The sequence below is a fragment of the Phalacrocorax carbo genome, chromosome 1 (assembly GCF_963921805.1).
Source record: "Phalacrocorax carbo chromosome 1, bPhaCar2.1, whole genome shotgun sequence".
Lineage (NCBI taxonomy): Eukaryota > Metazoa > Chordata > Aves > Suliformes > Phalacrocoracidae > Phalacrocorax > Phalacrocorax carbo.
The window spans coordinates 115,435,642-115,450,486 of NC_087513.1; the positions used below are offsets into that span (position 1 = coordinate 115,435,642).

The 14,845-nt window shown below is 41.2% G+C and overlaps 1 protein-coding gene across 1 annotated transcript in view; it reads right to left on the minus strand.

Annotated features, from left to right (window-relative positions):
* Positions 1-12,546, minus strand: part of URB1 (URB1 ribosome biogenesis homolog) — a 59,062-nt gene extending 46,516 nt beyond the window's left edge. Inside the window, exons 1-8 of the mRNA XM_064470681.1 lie at positions 12,319-12,546; positions 11,769-11,908; positions 10,287-10,438; positions 8,071-8,203; positions 5,812-5,908; positions 4,705-4,790; positions 2,669-2,794; positions 814-944 (exon numbers count right to left, since the gene is read on the minus strand). Of these exons, the coding sequence (XP_064326751.1) occupies positions 814-944; positions 2,669-2,794; positions 4,705-4,790; positions 5,812-5,908; positions 8,071-8,203; positions 10,287-10,438; positions 11,769-11,908; positions 12,319-12,508 (1,055 nt within the window). The 5' untranslated portion in view covers positions 12,509-12,546. The remainder of the gene's footprint in view (positions 1-813; positions 945-2,668; positions 2,795-4,704; positions 4,791-5,811; positions 5,909-8,070; positions 8,204-10,286; positions 10,439-11,768; positions 11,909-12,318) is intronic.
* Between the last annotated feature and the right edge of the window lie 2,299 nt (positions 12,547-14,845).

Here is a 14,845-nt window from a genome sequence, read left to right on the forward strand (position 1 = left end):
AACAAAGTAAGAGTACCACAGATACCAGACAAATACCAGGTGAAATACTGCACAAAGCATGAAACAACCTGCTCTAGCACTACTCAGTATCAGTACCTACTACTACTATCTAGTACCTTCTTTGCCCAGCTAATGTCATGAAGCATAAACTCACCTTATGAGAACCCCTCCATGGAATTACAAGACTCTCAATTATTTTCTCTATTAGTTATAATCTTAGTGCATGCATATTTTAACTAGTTAGCACATGGAAACAGTAGGGCAAACAAGTGTTTCCAGATTAGGCGTTGGAGGCCAAATTCTGGCACTACTGAAATCAATGTTGATGTTTTGCTGAAATCTGGAATAAACCACGTTTGGATGTACAAAATGTAAATTAGACTAGATATTTTACTACCATTTGGTTTACACTGCAGCACTGATACTGTATTGTCACACCACCACCACCCAAAAAAAAAAAATCTATGGTCCAAAATCACACTTTACAATAAGAGACTTGTTATCTAGTTATTCATGGAGATGGCTCAGAGAAACACCACCATTGCCTAAGCCCCTATGAACAGGGCAGAGCGCTCTCTACTCTGATACTCAGAGCTATAAGGAGCTCCAACAGTTTGATCTTGGGAAGTTAAAACCAAAAACAACAGAAAACCCAACATATTTATTTCTTCGGCCACATTAGAAAGAGAGAGGGAAGCAGAATTCAGTGAATTTTCTGGCAAAGGCCAGGAACAGCAGACAAAATAACTAGCGAGGTCTCTCTTGTTCCTAGCACAAAGTACACAATACAGTCTCAGCTGTCTTGTGACTTACTTGCCAGAAGTTCCAAGACTTGGATCATAGAAAGTAATGCCATGTTTCAGGGAGCAGCACAGTTCCATTAAGAAATTATGAACAAGTTCCCGTACCATCATCTTTCCCACCTCTTCAGAACCTTGAGTCACCTATAAAAACCAAAAAGGAGTAAAAAAGGTATATGATTTTTGGTATCACAGAAGAAAATCTTACATCAATTTCACTCTTCTCTGAATTTTATTAAGCTCCATTTATACAGAAGTGCTAAAAGATAGTTTGACTTTTGTTCAGATTAATAAGACAAATTTCAGTTTCTGTATTAAACACATCATATATACAGTATTTTTTGTTCCAAGGACAGCAAACCTACCAGATTTAGGCACATATGTACTACCTGCATCACTGACTTAGAGCTTTTTGCTAAGAAGCCAGACAGAAGAAGACAGAAAAAAGTCAAGCTAAAGAAAAGTAGTGATATAAAACTTACAGAAATTGGGCAAGGCCATCCTGGGACTTTGAAGTCAAGGACCTAATATTTAATCTGAAATATCCAACTGTCAACCTTACAGGCCAGGTTCATTATGACGAAGTTCAGAAAGACAAAAAAAAAAATCCCTGAAGCCTTCAGCACAAAGCACGTGAAACGCGCGTGTATGGGTTTTGGACCAATTTGGCAGAAGACTTTCATACAGGGCAAGAAAAATGGATAGCTAACAGTATGCTGAATATACCAACGCTTCAGGGAAAGGCGGTGGGGCATCAATGCCATTACAGTCACCATACAAAAATGGAAAGAGTGACCAAATAGCCATGTCAAGCAAAAAGAAAAAAAAAAGTGAATCCAGCATTTTACATCCAGCACAGCTCAAGATCCCTACAAATGAGAAGTCTCCTGACAACTGCAGTAAGGAAAAATCACAAACCTTCTGACTCACAAGGACTGCATGGAATTGTAAGAATTGGAAATTACTCAAAACTGAAATGCATGTTTATGAATAGGATCACAGATTTGCATAGCTCCAAGCAGACACCTACTAGAAACAGATCACCTCCAAAAGGCATTTACGAGATATCAGGATTGCAATGGCATAGGCATAAACATCCAGTAGAAGTAGGATGAGAAGGCAGTTGTTCAGTGTTAGAAGTTTTGAAGAAGAATAGTTGGGCTTCTAAAGATCAAGTGTTAATCAACACAAAGGTGAAAAGTCTGCATTAGGCTTGCAGACATGCCTTAGATATTCCTATAGTGAAAGGGGTGGGGGGGAAGAGATTACATGATTAAGAAAATAAAAAAGAAAAAAATGTAACCTATTTATGAGGAGAAGATGACAAAACATCTGCAGTACTCACACCCCCACAAGCTGCAGCCCTCATCCTTGCCTCATCTATGACTTTAGGAATGTGATTTCATGGACCAGCAGAATCAGTAACAGCTCAGCTTTCAGAAACCCTGCCAACCTCTCAAACCATGCAAGCTGAAAGGCTGGCAACCATCTTGGGAGTTTAGCTCTCATATCAGATCAGCATGTAGGATGGGAATGAGGGATGTGGTAAGAACACTGCTTCTGATATATTCTCCTACAGAGACACAAATGGAATACCGTACTCGCACCCAAAATCCCCAGTTCTCCCTGGTGCACAGATCTGCACTGCAGTTCTGGCAATTAGGGCGGGGAAACAAACCCTCTTCCTCAAGTGGTGAGAAGCAGCAGAAAGTCAGGGTTTCTCTTTAAGTAGCCTCAGCAGATCCCTTTCCTGAACTCCCAGTTACTCTAACCTTGATGAGCTATTTCAGAATCTGTGGGCTGCAAGAGGGGCAGCAGGGGGGAAGGCAGGTCAAGGATTAGGAGTTACAAAGAAGTAGTTACCAGACCTTTAGATCCCCAGGGCTGACATCAGTAATCCCATTCCACCGGTAAAGCGAAGCTATATGAATCAACACTTCTGCAGTGAAAAAGCGCACCTTCTGGGTTTTGGTGATATTTTTATTTTGAACCACCTGAAAACAGTAAGAAAAACAAACACACAAACAACTCTTCTATTTTTCGCAAGTTACCACAAAATAATGACAAATTAGCAACACACTTCGTTCTTCTAGTACACACACAGGTCACTCTCCTCACTATAGCAGATGAAAGGTTCTGCCTGTCTTCCTAACGCTTCTTTCATATGCTCCTGCTCCCATCTTGATAGAGCTGAAGCCACACGACCCTAGTACTTCTGCAAACACTGAACACACTGAATAGGATAGACATTTGAATTCAACTGAATAGCACAGAACACATTTAGAGTAGCACAGCCACAGACTAGGATCATGGAAACCTGCTGGTAGAGATGGTAGAACCTGCTACAAATAAAGTTTGAACAAAAGAGAAAACACAGTGGAGGAAGTTCTCAGATGTTTTCCAACTGTGTTCTTCTGCCCTCATCTTTTTAATTCTCATTTTCCTTGCTAAACTGAAGGAGTCACACAGTGTGTCAGGTTTCACCAATAACGTAACCGTATATGATGTACAATACCCACATGGGAAAAGCTTCATTTAAAAAACAAAGTTTCAAGGACGTTTATTTTACGTTTAAATGCTAGCTTTTTCCTTCTTCTTCTTCCAGGGTTATTGCAACAGAAAAAAATGAAAGCATATTTTTGGCTTTAAATAGTCAGTTGTGAAACACCTGAGTCTGAGGCATGCTGTTATGGCTAGAGTCTACATCTGAAACTACTTTTTCTTCATTCTCTCAATTGGTCATACAACAGCTACAGTAATACAAAACAGAGATTAAAAAACCATAGACACTGGAACTAAAGACATTTTAAAAACAGTTATATAGAAATAAAATCTGGTGCAGTTGCCGTATCCACAGCAGCAGTAAGCTGGTGCATCACAGTGAAAGAGGCACAGCCATGCTCAGAAGCTAAGGAAGAACAGAGCACAGGAAAGGCAGTCGAGACTAAACCAACTCTCACACCTTTCAGCAATTCCTACTTTCAACTTTTCTGTCTCAAACCTTCTATATCACAAGGTTATTTCTGTCTGTTATGAAAGAATCAGAAAAAAACAACTTCAAAGAGGAGCAGACTTACCTCTCCAACAGTACTTCCTGAGAGCAGATGGAATGTACCCTTGCTTTTTCACAAAAACTTCTCTGATCTTGGGAAGACAATTTTATGATAAGACTTCCCTTTTCCTCTGCCCCACCAAGAAATACCTTTGACCAAATTTATCTCCCACAGCAGAAACCTTGCCGTACTAACAGGAACCAAGTCCAACGACTAGCTACCCAGAGCCATAGGATGTGGCCTCAGTGGAACCCTGCCACGACTGGTTGGGAAACGGAACCACACACTCTTCAACTGCAACCAGATAGCTCCTAAAAACCCAATTCATGTCACAGTCCCCATACTAAAAACACACAAAATCCTTTTTCACCTGGAAAGAAGATTGTACGTCATTACCTAGTTCAGAGCTAACAAACCTAGTTAAACCTAGCTCACCTCCCCATTTTGGCATTCGGCGCATTCAGTGACAGACCAATCTTACTGTCACTGGAAGCACCAAAAAGACTCCAGTTCTTTTGACCTTCAGACTTGGCACTGATGCAATCGCAACCCGTGAAACAACCAGAAACTGTTGGACACCACACACTAAAGATGAGCTGAAACTGACATCCAAGTACAGGCTATGCAAGGACTTCCTTTAAAAGAGGGCATCTGAAAAACATAAGCTTCAGTCCTGAAACAGTAATACGGCCAAGCTATCACCCTCCAACAAACACACTGACAAGCTTTCAGCAGCACAGTGCCAACATCTTAAAGAGCTGTACATCTTATGAGAAACTACTGCAGAACTGTTTCCAGCAGCAAAGAAAACAGAAAACAAGGGACAACGCAGTTTCAAGGGTATATCATACCTTAGTTCTCAGTGTGGAAAGTACAAGATTGACAGTAGAAACTCTGTCTTCCTTTATTTCAGAACGAAGAATATCTGGAATGAAATCTAAGAAGACATTTCAAATGTTAAGTGAAAATGCGAAAGCTATTTTCATACTAAAATACTCCAGGCAATGCATATCAATTTTCTTCAATGTCGTATTATTTACCTTGCTGTTATATTTAAGGATGAACCAAAAGGCTGCAATCAGAGTTCAGAAGGATGATGTGTCTGTAACTACAGCGATGAACAAGTGATGCTGCCAAACCTGCTCTCATCCTAACTAGCTAACTTGCCAACTTGGTTATTAACACTTATTGCAACAGCATCTGTCAACGTCAAATATATTTCAGGCCCCAATACGCTAAGCAGTGTTTAAACTTCAGTAAAAGCCTATGTTTTCCATTGAAGGACTCACAATTGTTTCACTGAGTGATTCTGAAATGTTTGGAGGTTACATCTCCAACAACGTGCATCACCTTTGGGCTCACCTGTGCATTCCGAAGTTACAGAACTTCAGTTTACAGAGAACTTCAGTATCTTACAGGGGAAGGAAAGCCAGCTGTGCTGACTGGATTAGGTGTGCACTGTCATTCCCTGTCCCAAAAGCACACTTTCTAAAATAAATTTTAATGCAATGCCATTGGAATAATCTCCCCAGGGAAGTGGTGGATTCCCCAACATTGGACACTTTTAAGATTCAGCTGGACAGGGGCTAGGCCTTCTTGTCTAGATCACGCTTTTGCAAAGAAAGGTTGGACCAAATGATCTTCGAGGTCCCTTCTAACACAGTATTCTATGATAGCCACTATTACTGTGTTATGAGCAAGGCTGGAGGCCATGAAGTTTTCTTCTGCTCATCGAACCTATGACGTCAAAGTTATACTACATTTACCTTTTTTATATCTGTGTCACCAAGGGCTTCCTATTTCTACAGAGTTTTTGCAGATAGCAAGTATTATTCTCAAGCAGAAGAGGCACTTACTAGTGCTGTTTAACTGGTTCACATTTTGAATTAGCTCATATTTATTATCACCTATAAAAGACTGCCTTTCAAAAAAAAAAAATACAAGCAATTGTGAAATACCTTTTAATTCCAGCACCTGTGTCAAGATTGCATTGTCACCGGCAATTAAAAAGGAGAGAGCAAACTGAATATAGGCCATACGGACATCAGTTCTCCCCTAAAAAAGATAAAAGGCACTATTAGCATACAGATTGTACACAAATGCAAAATTAGTACTGCAACAATTGACTATAAGTACTATAAACAGCTAAATTAAACAACTTCTATAAACATGTTGCACATAATCACGTACATATATTTATATGCAATACATCCACAGTGTATCCATTTGAAAATCTTCTTGCATTAAGCAGATCTCAGTCTGTTAAAGTTAACATCAAAAAGGATGGTGTCCTATTTCAAATATTTTTCCATTCTCAGTATATGACATAGGCCATGAATTAAAAAAAAAAACAACAACAACAAAAAAACGAAAAAAGAAAACATTAACAGTAGTTTCATGCCAAACCAAGTATACACATCACTGAGCATCCTCACTTCTGCACTGCTTGGTATACTCATCAATTCAAAAAACCACTCAAAAATGGTAATGATCGTACTGCTGCTGCAGTTTCTTACTATACAGGCTTGCAGAGCAGTGCCAGTCTTGGGGACTCCTGCTGCTTATTGCCATCTTTGAGCTGCAGTGCATTACACACATCCCTCAGCTATCACAGCTGCTCATGGAGCTACCCGGGTCATGCAACTGAGACCAGCTGGAATAGAAAGCTCTTTAAAAAGGGGCTAATATGTTATGAAACTACAAATTCAGGCACAGCAGAAGTCATAAAATCTTTGCCCAGAAAAGGATCATAAGATATGAACATGATTTATAATTTTTTGAAACTTACTGTGCAGAATTAAGTTACACATAAAAATCCCTGAAAGAAGATACTGACTAGGCTAAACATAAGGCAGGAGTGATTCATGAAAGGGTTGAAAGAAGAAATAAAGAGAAAGAAATGAGATTCTGCTTTAAGCTTTGGGTGAATTTCTGTATTAAAAATTCACCTCTGATAGCCAGTTGTGACATAATAGTTTCACTGAACACTGAGCAAGAGTGAGATCTTCAATCCATTTTTGGAAACATTTTTCCTCCTACCTTGCTTGCATATCTAATAAGCTTGTGGTCAAAAGACTTAAATTTAAGTGCTTAAATTTAAGGGGTGGAGGTACTCCTAAAGGACAACTTCTGCAGTAAGGTCAAAAGACATTAAATCTGACATTCTCAAAATTGTTTATATATAAAGCAACCAAGTAGAAGGCAAAAAACCAAACACACACCTTTCTCCCTGAAACCACTTTTTACTGTCTCATTTGTCACCACAGATGGCACAAACCCAAATGTATGCATTTATTCTGCAAGTCATCTTTAAAAACTAGAAACAATGTATCAGTATTGAAAATAATATTGAATTTATTGTACACTTACATTTGGAACAAAATACAAATAATCTTGTTCTAAAACATTTGTTCAGGTCAACCCTGATTATTTTCAACAGAGAGGAAACAAGAAATAAAGTTCCCTGTGGAAAAAGAGGAGTGACTTTTTCTTCTCACTCACATCTTCTCCTTAAGGATTTCTGCCAAGAGATTAAAACTCCTGGTTATATTTTCAAATGCAATTACTCTGACTGTACTAGTACTGGGCAAAATCCTCTTCCCATTTCCACAACTGCAGAACCTCCATTTATTTCAGTGGGACCAAACTGCAATCCACGCACTAGAAAAAAGACCCAGCTCTTCCCAAACACATCACTAAACAGTTTTCAGAAGTTTACCATCATTTTCACTCAATTTTAGACATTAGAAGGGTAGTCCACAGAAACTATACATTTATATTTCACCACAGCTTATTAGAAACAGACAAGGCACTTTGACGTTTTGCAGTAAATTCTACAAAGCAATGTGATAACAAGCTTATCCTGAGGAGCTCTGCACCCTGACAAGATGAGAAAGACCAGCATGGGATGCAAAATGAAGCAAGCTATACCTCAAGGGTGCAGGCCAGCTCTCCCACTACTGCAGATACTCAGAAATACCCACTGGGGATTTCCTGTGTAGGTAGACGGGAGACTCCTGCCCCACAGGTCAATTCTACTGCCAATTAGAAACAATCAAGAAGCATTTAAGCCTGACACAGGACACAAAGAGGTAAGTTCTTGCAGAGGAAAATACTGCAAAGAGGCTTTAGCAACAGATTAGTTTTAAATCCTTGGCAGAAGAAAACTGATGGGAACCATGGCATAGCATTTCATGGCATACGGCAGCTTAATTTACCTTCTTACACCTCCTTTTCAATAATCCAGGCAGAAATTTATTATTGAAATCAAAATGGCTATACACATCCCTTGCTGAATCCGGCCCCTGAGCCACCATTGCTGACAACAGGGTAAGGCACACTCGGCTCATCCTAAAATGACAGGCAGAAGAAAACCTCCAGGTTATTTCCAGGATGACAGTTATACAACCAACCAAATCAAGAGATTAAAATTTAAAGAAAGACCTTTTTCCTGTAAAGGAAATTATCCCAGTCCACCTCCAACATCCACCCAAGCCTTCAAGAGTTTCAGGCATGAAGGAGTTTTGAGGCAGTCCCAACACCAGCAATGAAAACAGCCATTAGGAAAGTATCCCCGATCACGCAAAGCTCTCGCTGCAGTTGATGAGGGCTTCAGCTAAATACATAACCAAGCATTTTAATGACCATCACAATACATATTTACACTAAACACACATTATTCCAATCTTCTTTTTGTGAACAGCCTATTTCTATAAGCATATTTCTTGGACAGAGCCTCCAGTCCTGCAAACGCTTATGGTCTTTACTGCCACAAGCGGGTCCAGAGGACCTACAGCTGATGCTAAAGTTAAGGATACACACAGCCTAGGCCAAAGTAAGACTGCATTTTTTATGTTTTAGCTGAATGACAGATGTTTTCTTCAGTTTAACTACGCAGCACGGTCTTGTCATGAACTAAACCCCACAATTTACACTCAGTTTTGATTCTTGCTCACTGACCACTGGGAAAATTTGCCTGAGAAAATAGAAGAGAAGTTAAAACAACCAAAACCATTATTTTAGGCAGTGATAATGGCAACTGGGAAGGAGGGGAGAGGGAAGAAGGGAAAAGTGAATGCCTATTTATATTCTCCCCAAAAATTAAGCTACAGTGAGATGTTGGATATTTACTTTGTAAAGTAGGATAAAACGAAGCAAGTGCCAAAAATTAGGAACTCCTAAATTCGTGGGAGTTTGCCATTTATTTCAGTGGGAATATGACAGGGCCATCGGGTACAAGTCAGCAGATCTCCATCATCTGAATAGCCACTACCCATGAAGGTTTTTGGAATCTGTCCACCATGTTTCATTCATGGACAATCCATAAGAAAGACATATGTTAAAGCAGAGATCCTATCTAGACATACTAGCACAATAAAATCCCTTTGCACATCAAAGAGGTAGCACAGAAAAAGCAGAGCATATAGCGTCAGAATACCATCAGAAATCTGCAGCCTCCTCTCTGCAGGTTCTAGAAGGATCTCTCCAAAACTTGCAATCTTTAAATGCTAACAGGAAGCTCAGATCTTGCATAGTTTCAAAACGTATTTAAAATATGCCCATCCACCCGTATTTGGAATTCTATGTACAGTTAAAACGCTTGTTGCAATAAGATCAACTCAGCGGTGCAGAAAGTGTGGTTGCGTCCATGAACTGAAAAGCAGAAAATGCTATTCTAATACTGGCCTGTCCAAAGACTGAAAGACAAGTCATTGGCCTTGGACAAGTCATTTGCAGTGTCTATTTTTTTATCTCCCTTTTTCTTCCTCCCAGGTTTGTATTAAAATGTCTCTGGCACTTGGAACTTCTCTCACCCTGTCCACAGAGCATAAGAAATTGTTGTTTAGGCTGGACTAGGTAACACTTGAGTGCTTCAGTCGGCCTAAAATGGCCTTAGATTGAAGAGACAGGAAAAGTTACAGAAGAAAAGCCAATCTGAAAGAAAGAATTATATTGTAAACATGGAAATCTGACTACAAAAAATACAGGGAAATAAAACACACAAGAGCAGCTCTTTCTGCCATCATAAGATAGACTGCTCAGCCTCTCTGAACTACAGGAAAGCCTTTTCCTCCCTGTTCCATGCAGTACATTCCACTTGCAAACCAAGTAGCATTAAAATAATATGACTCAGGATACCATCCACTTTACCTCTCACTAGGACAGGCACAACCCATGAAAACTGCAGCCTCGGGAAAGTATCATATAGCATTAGATTGTATATTATATCAGAACTTCCACCTTGCAAAGACTTCCACGTGCAATTATTTTATGAAATGTGGAACAGTATCATTAAATAAAAGTGGATTATTAGAAGTGAGTCAAGCTGAATTTTGCAATGTCTAGTACACATGTGCAAGACCCAGGCAGGCCCTTGGGGTCAATTCAATGCAACTGACAAGAGATTCGCCGCAACAGTACGGAAAAGGCTTACCTGTGATTTTCAGAGTACAGAGCAGCATAGACCAATCTCATGTAGGAATGAATCAACTTTTTCACTATGTTCATTCCCACAACAGAAAAATGTGAGAGGTCACTGGCTGTCCTCAGTAAAATGGCTTCTAGAGCTTGAAAGATTAATAGCATCTGTAAGATATAGAAACATGTTAATATCTACCAAGATCAGGTACGGCTTGAAATTAATAGCTGAGCAAACAATAACAAACACCATTAATAAAATAGTAGCCCAACCACAAGAGGAAAGCTTCCACAATTGAAATCAAAATTAACTTCTGAATTCTCTCCTGAGTTAACACTTCTTCTAAAGGATTAGTTCTTAGAGCACAAATTTTCAAGGAAGCCCCTATACAGATACTAAATGAAAGACTAGAACCACAGGAGGTCATTCAACTCCTCTTTTTTTTCAACTGCTAAACTCATGAAATTCAGGAGTAGAGAGGGACAACCTCCACTGGAAGCCGAAGGCAATGTGCTGACTGAAGGCCTGTATAAACCTGGGCAAATAAACTGAACGTAAAAAAGGGTCCCCCCTCACACGTGAATTGAGACCTACATGCATGATCTATCTGCACATGCACGACAGCCGCTTCTGGGGATCAAACACCAACTGCAGTGCAAATCCCAGCACAGGCTGACGGATCTTGAAGGCCCTTTTCCAGCTGGAGGCCAAGGCTTAGAGCCAACGAACCAATGCTTTAAGAGACAACTGCCAGGAAGCGCACAATGAAACGTGCTGGAGAAAACCATCTGAGCTGCTCCAGTCTTGCAGTTAACTCCTTCTAGTTGAATCCAGAGCTCACACAGCATTGGGACTATATTCATTACAAGCATTAGCCTCTATTAGTAAAAGGATCTTGAAGAAAGCATGTCATTGAACACAACACAGCTCACCATTAAATAGACAAAAATTATCTAAGGCAAAGACCAACAAAAGAACACTATCCAATTTTATGTTGTAAGAAGATTTAATTTAATAATGCTGCCCCTGTATTCACAGTAGAGCTAGTTTTTAAATTCTGTAGTTCGTTCATCATATTCTGATGAGGAAAAATTGTGTCCAGCTCAGATGAGAAAAAAAGAGGTAAATTGTACTAGTGGCTTCCTAGAAATACCGATGTATCGGGGAGATGTCTAGTAATCTAAAAACAATTAATTTCACCAGACTTTGTTTGTTTGCTTCACTTCTTCTGTTGACCCTTTTATTTCATAAATGGTCTTTTGATAATGTTTAGAGAACCTTAACAGCTTGATTTTTGCAGAACTACTGGTTGTCTCATTAAATCCAGGAACGCCTTTGCACTGAAAAGTGGAAAAAAAACCCAACCCAAACCCACAACCCAAACCCATACTAAATTATCAGAGTTACTAATGTTGCAAAGCATTTCTTTGGTGGTTGCTCTCCCAGTTGAGAAGCACACCACCAGCCATTAAACTGTAACATGCACGATCAACTTACTTCACTTTCAGGTTTCCTTTCTCCATCCAAAAGTTTGAATATTTCAGCGCACTCCATGGAAATTTTAATATATCCCTCCACGACATCATATATGTTAGGTGACGGCAGCGTCTTAGCAATGGAGACGAAGGTCTCCAGACCTGCAACGGGAGAGTTTCACCCGGGGAGCCAAGGCCTCGCGTGGGACACGCGAGAAGCCGCCCCCCGGGCTCTCGCGGCGGGCCCCGGCTCCGTACGGGCGGGAGCAGCACGTGCCCACGCTAGAGTAACAGCAACCATCATCACCATCACTGTCATCATCATCCCCACGACGTCGCTCTGGGGACAGGAGACATAAGCGGCTGACGGGGGAGCCGCTCCAGCCCCCGCTGCGCCGGCGGATCGAGCCTTTACCTCACGACCTCACCTCACCACACCGCCGGGCACCGGCAGAGCCGAGCCGAGCCCAGCAGAGCCGAGCCCAGCAGAGCCGAGCCCAGCAGAGCCGAGCCCAGCAGAGCCGAGCCCAGCACCCCCGGCCGGCTGCCACCACCCGGCCCGGACCTCTCACCCTTCCCGGCGGTGGCGGGGTCCCTCAGCAGCGCCTTGAAGCGGGCACCGTTGAACTCCTCCTTCTCCTTCTCCTTCTCCTTCTCCTTCTCCTTCTCCTTCTCCTTCTCCTTCTCCTTCTCCTTCTCCCGGCAGGCTCGCTTGGCCGCCGGCGGGTCGGCCGCGGGCACGCCGCGCCGCTTCACCGCCATGTCGGTGCCGCCGCCCCCCCACCAGAGCCGCCCCGGAAGCGGCCGTGGCGGCGGCGCAGGAAGCGGCGGCAGCGGCCTCCTCCCCCCGGCGTCCCCCCTCCACTGGCGCCGGCCTGGTGCTGCTCCAAAAGCTGGTCTCCCGCGCCCTGCAAGAGCCTCTCCTCCGCTGCCGCTGCTCCCGAGGCCGAGCAGGTTTCTGCCTCCGCTGGCGCCGCAGTTCCCCAGGTCCCGTGCGGGGCTGAACTGAGGAGCCACGCTTGGGAGTGGAAGGGGAAAGCACGGGGTGCCGGGAAGCAGGGAGAGGAGGGAGCTTCTTCAGATAATAGGGAAAAGGTAAAATGGTTGTCGTTTGCAAAGGCATTAGTCATGATTTCCAGTTAACAGGCCGTGTTTCCATTATATTTCCAGATCTGTCTGGTTAAAATACGTTCTATAAAAACTTAACAATTGCAAACGAATAATTAGACCCTGTACAAGGGTACTGGTCGCCTGTCAGCCCATGAAACGCATCGCTCGACGTCTCCAAACATATTGTTCTCTAGACTTAAATTGAAACCAGAGCTTTTGCTTTCAGCAAGAGTTATTCCCGGAGAAGCACAGTGATAAGGAGGACTGGAAAAAGTCTTGTTCTGATAAACTGTTAGATATGAAATGCCAACAGCTGAAACAGCAGTGGAAGATGAAGGAGGTTGTTATGTCAGAAAGAGAAAATTAAAATCAAGTCAGAGATCGATCAAAAATTTGATTATTTTTCCTATTTACAAGTAATAAATAAAAGCAATATTAATATTTTTACATTTTTCCTGACGTCAGTTTTAGTGAAAACTGTTTTTTTAACAAAATACTGTTTTTTTAAAAAAAAAGTGATCCAGAAGAGGGCAACATTGAGAGCCGTTCTAGGATTTAGGATGGACAAATGCTTTAATGTTGATGGAAAATGCTGCAATATTTTGAGAACAGATGGTGGGGTAAAATAAAAGAAGGTGAAGTTAGGAGGCACAAAAGGGTAAAATAGAAGGACTACATGGGACTGGGAAAAAAAGGAAACATGCAAATAAGAGTTGCTAGATACTAGATACAAGGGCTTTTAAAAAGTAGCTTAGAAGAACAAGGCTAAAAAGCATCTTAATGCTGCTAGTTACATCTTACTCCAAACTGCTAATCATTTATCATACTTCCAGAAATACTTAATTTTAACTCGGTAGATTTCAACTATTTTTCTGCTTGTTTGCATAGCAGTTTCATTTGGAATTCACCATAATATAGCAAATTCTGTGCAAAGGCACAATTCAATTCTTCCATAAAATTCTGTTCAGTTCTTCCATAAAACATTAGTGATGGGTTGTTCTGGATGAAGGGAAACCTTTGTTTCAACCTTACAGTTTTCTTGAAAATTAATTGAAGGTATGCAGATATACAAATGTATTTGCAATTTCAGAGGCTGGGGGGGACATAGTAAGGAAAGTAAATAAGATTCTCAAGAGGGTGTTCTGTTTTCGAGGGGATGAAAAGGAAGGCTAGAGCTAGTAGAACTGAACAGTATTTATTTAACACAGCTTTTAAAAGGCTCAAAGCACCCACAGTGATATCTTCCAGGTAAAAGTCACAGGCTTACAAGCCTGATCACTATCATCACACCATATTTCATAGAATATGTAGTATAAAAATACTACTGCAAAATGCTAGTGAAAATTATTTATATTTCAACTTTAAATTCAATGATTCTCCCCCCTCACTGCCTGAGTAGCTGTCATAGGCTTTAATGAGAATGGTGAGGAAGACTGCTAGTTTCACTTCAAGACAGATTACTTCCATGGTCTTGCCATAGTGTACTTTGAAGCCTATGTCCTTTTCTTTCTCTATTATATTTATTACAATCTTCCTCCCCCAAGTCTGTTTTTTGGCCAGCTCCATTCATGGAGGCCCAATTGAAGAATGAGACCTCAAGTTCAGACAAAGTTCATCTGCTCTGTTGTGCCTACATGTTTAACAGATGTAAGCAGTGAATGAGTCAAGTGTTAATTTCTGAGCTGCCCAGTTTTCAGTAAATCGAGATATACTTCTGTGATTCTTGCCAGATGAACCTATAATCATATCCAAGATACACATTGCCCCTTTGCCGTTTTCTAGTCTGAAAAATAATTCTCAGTCCCTCTCATGAACCTTAGCTCTCGCCCTTGTTCAATGAACAGTTCCAGCTACAAAACTAATTGAGCCAAGTGACCCTTTTCTGCATCAGCCATAATCTGACCTCTGAAGCCTTTACTGGCTGGAACAGTATCTGAAGTAACAAGCCCCAGCCCTGCAGTCCTGCCTAATTTGCCTTTGCCTCCCAAA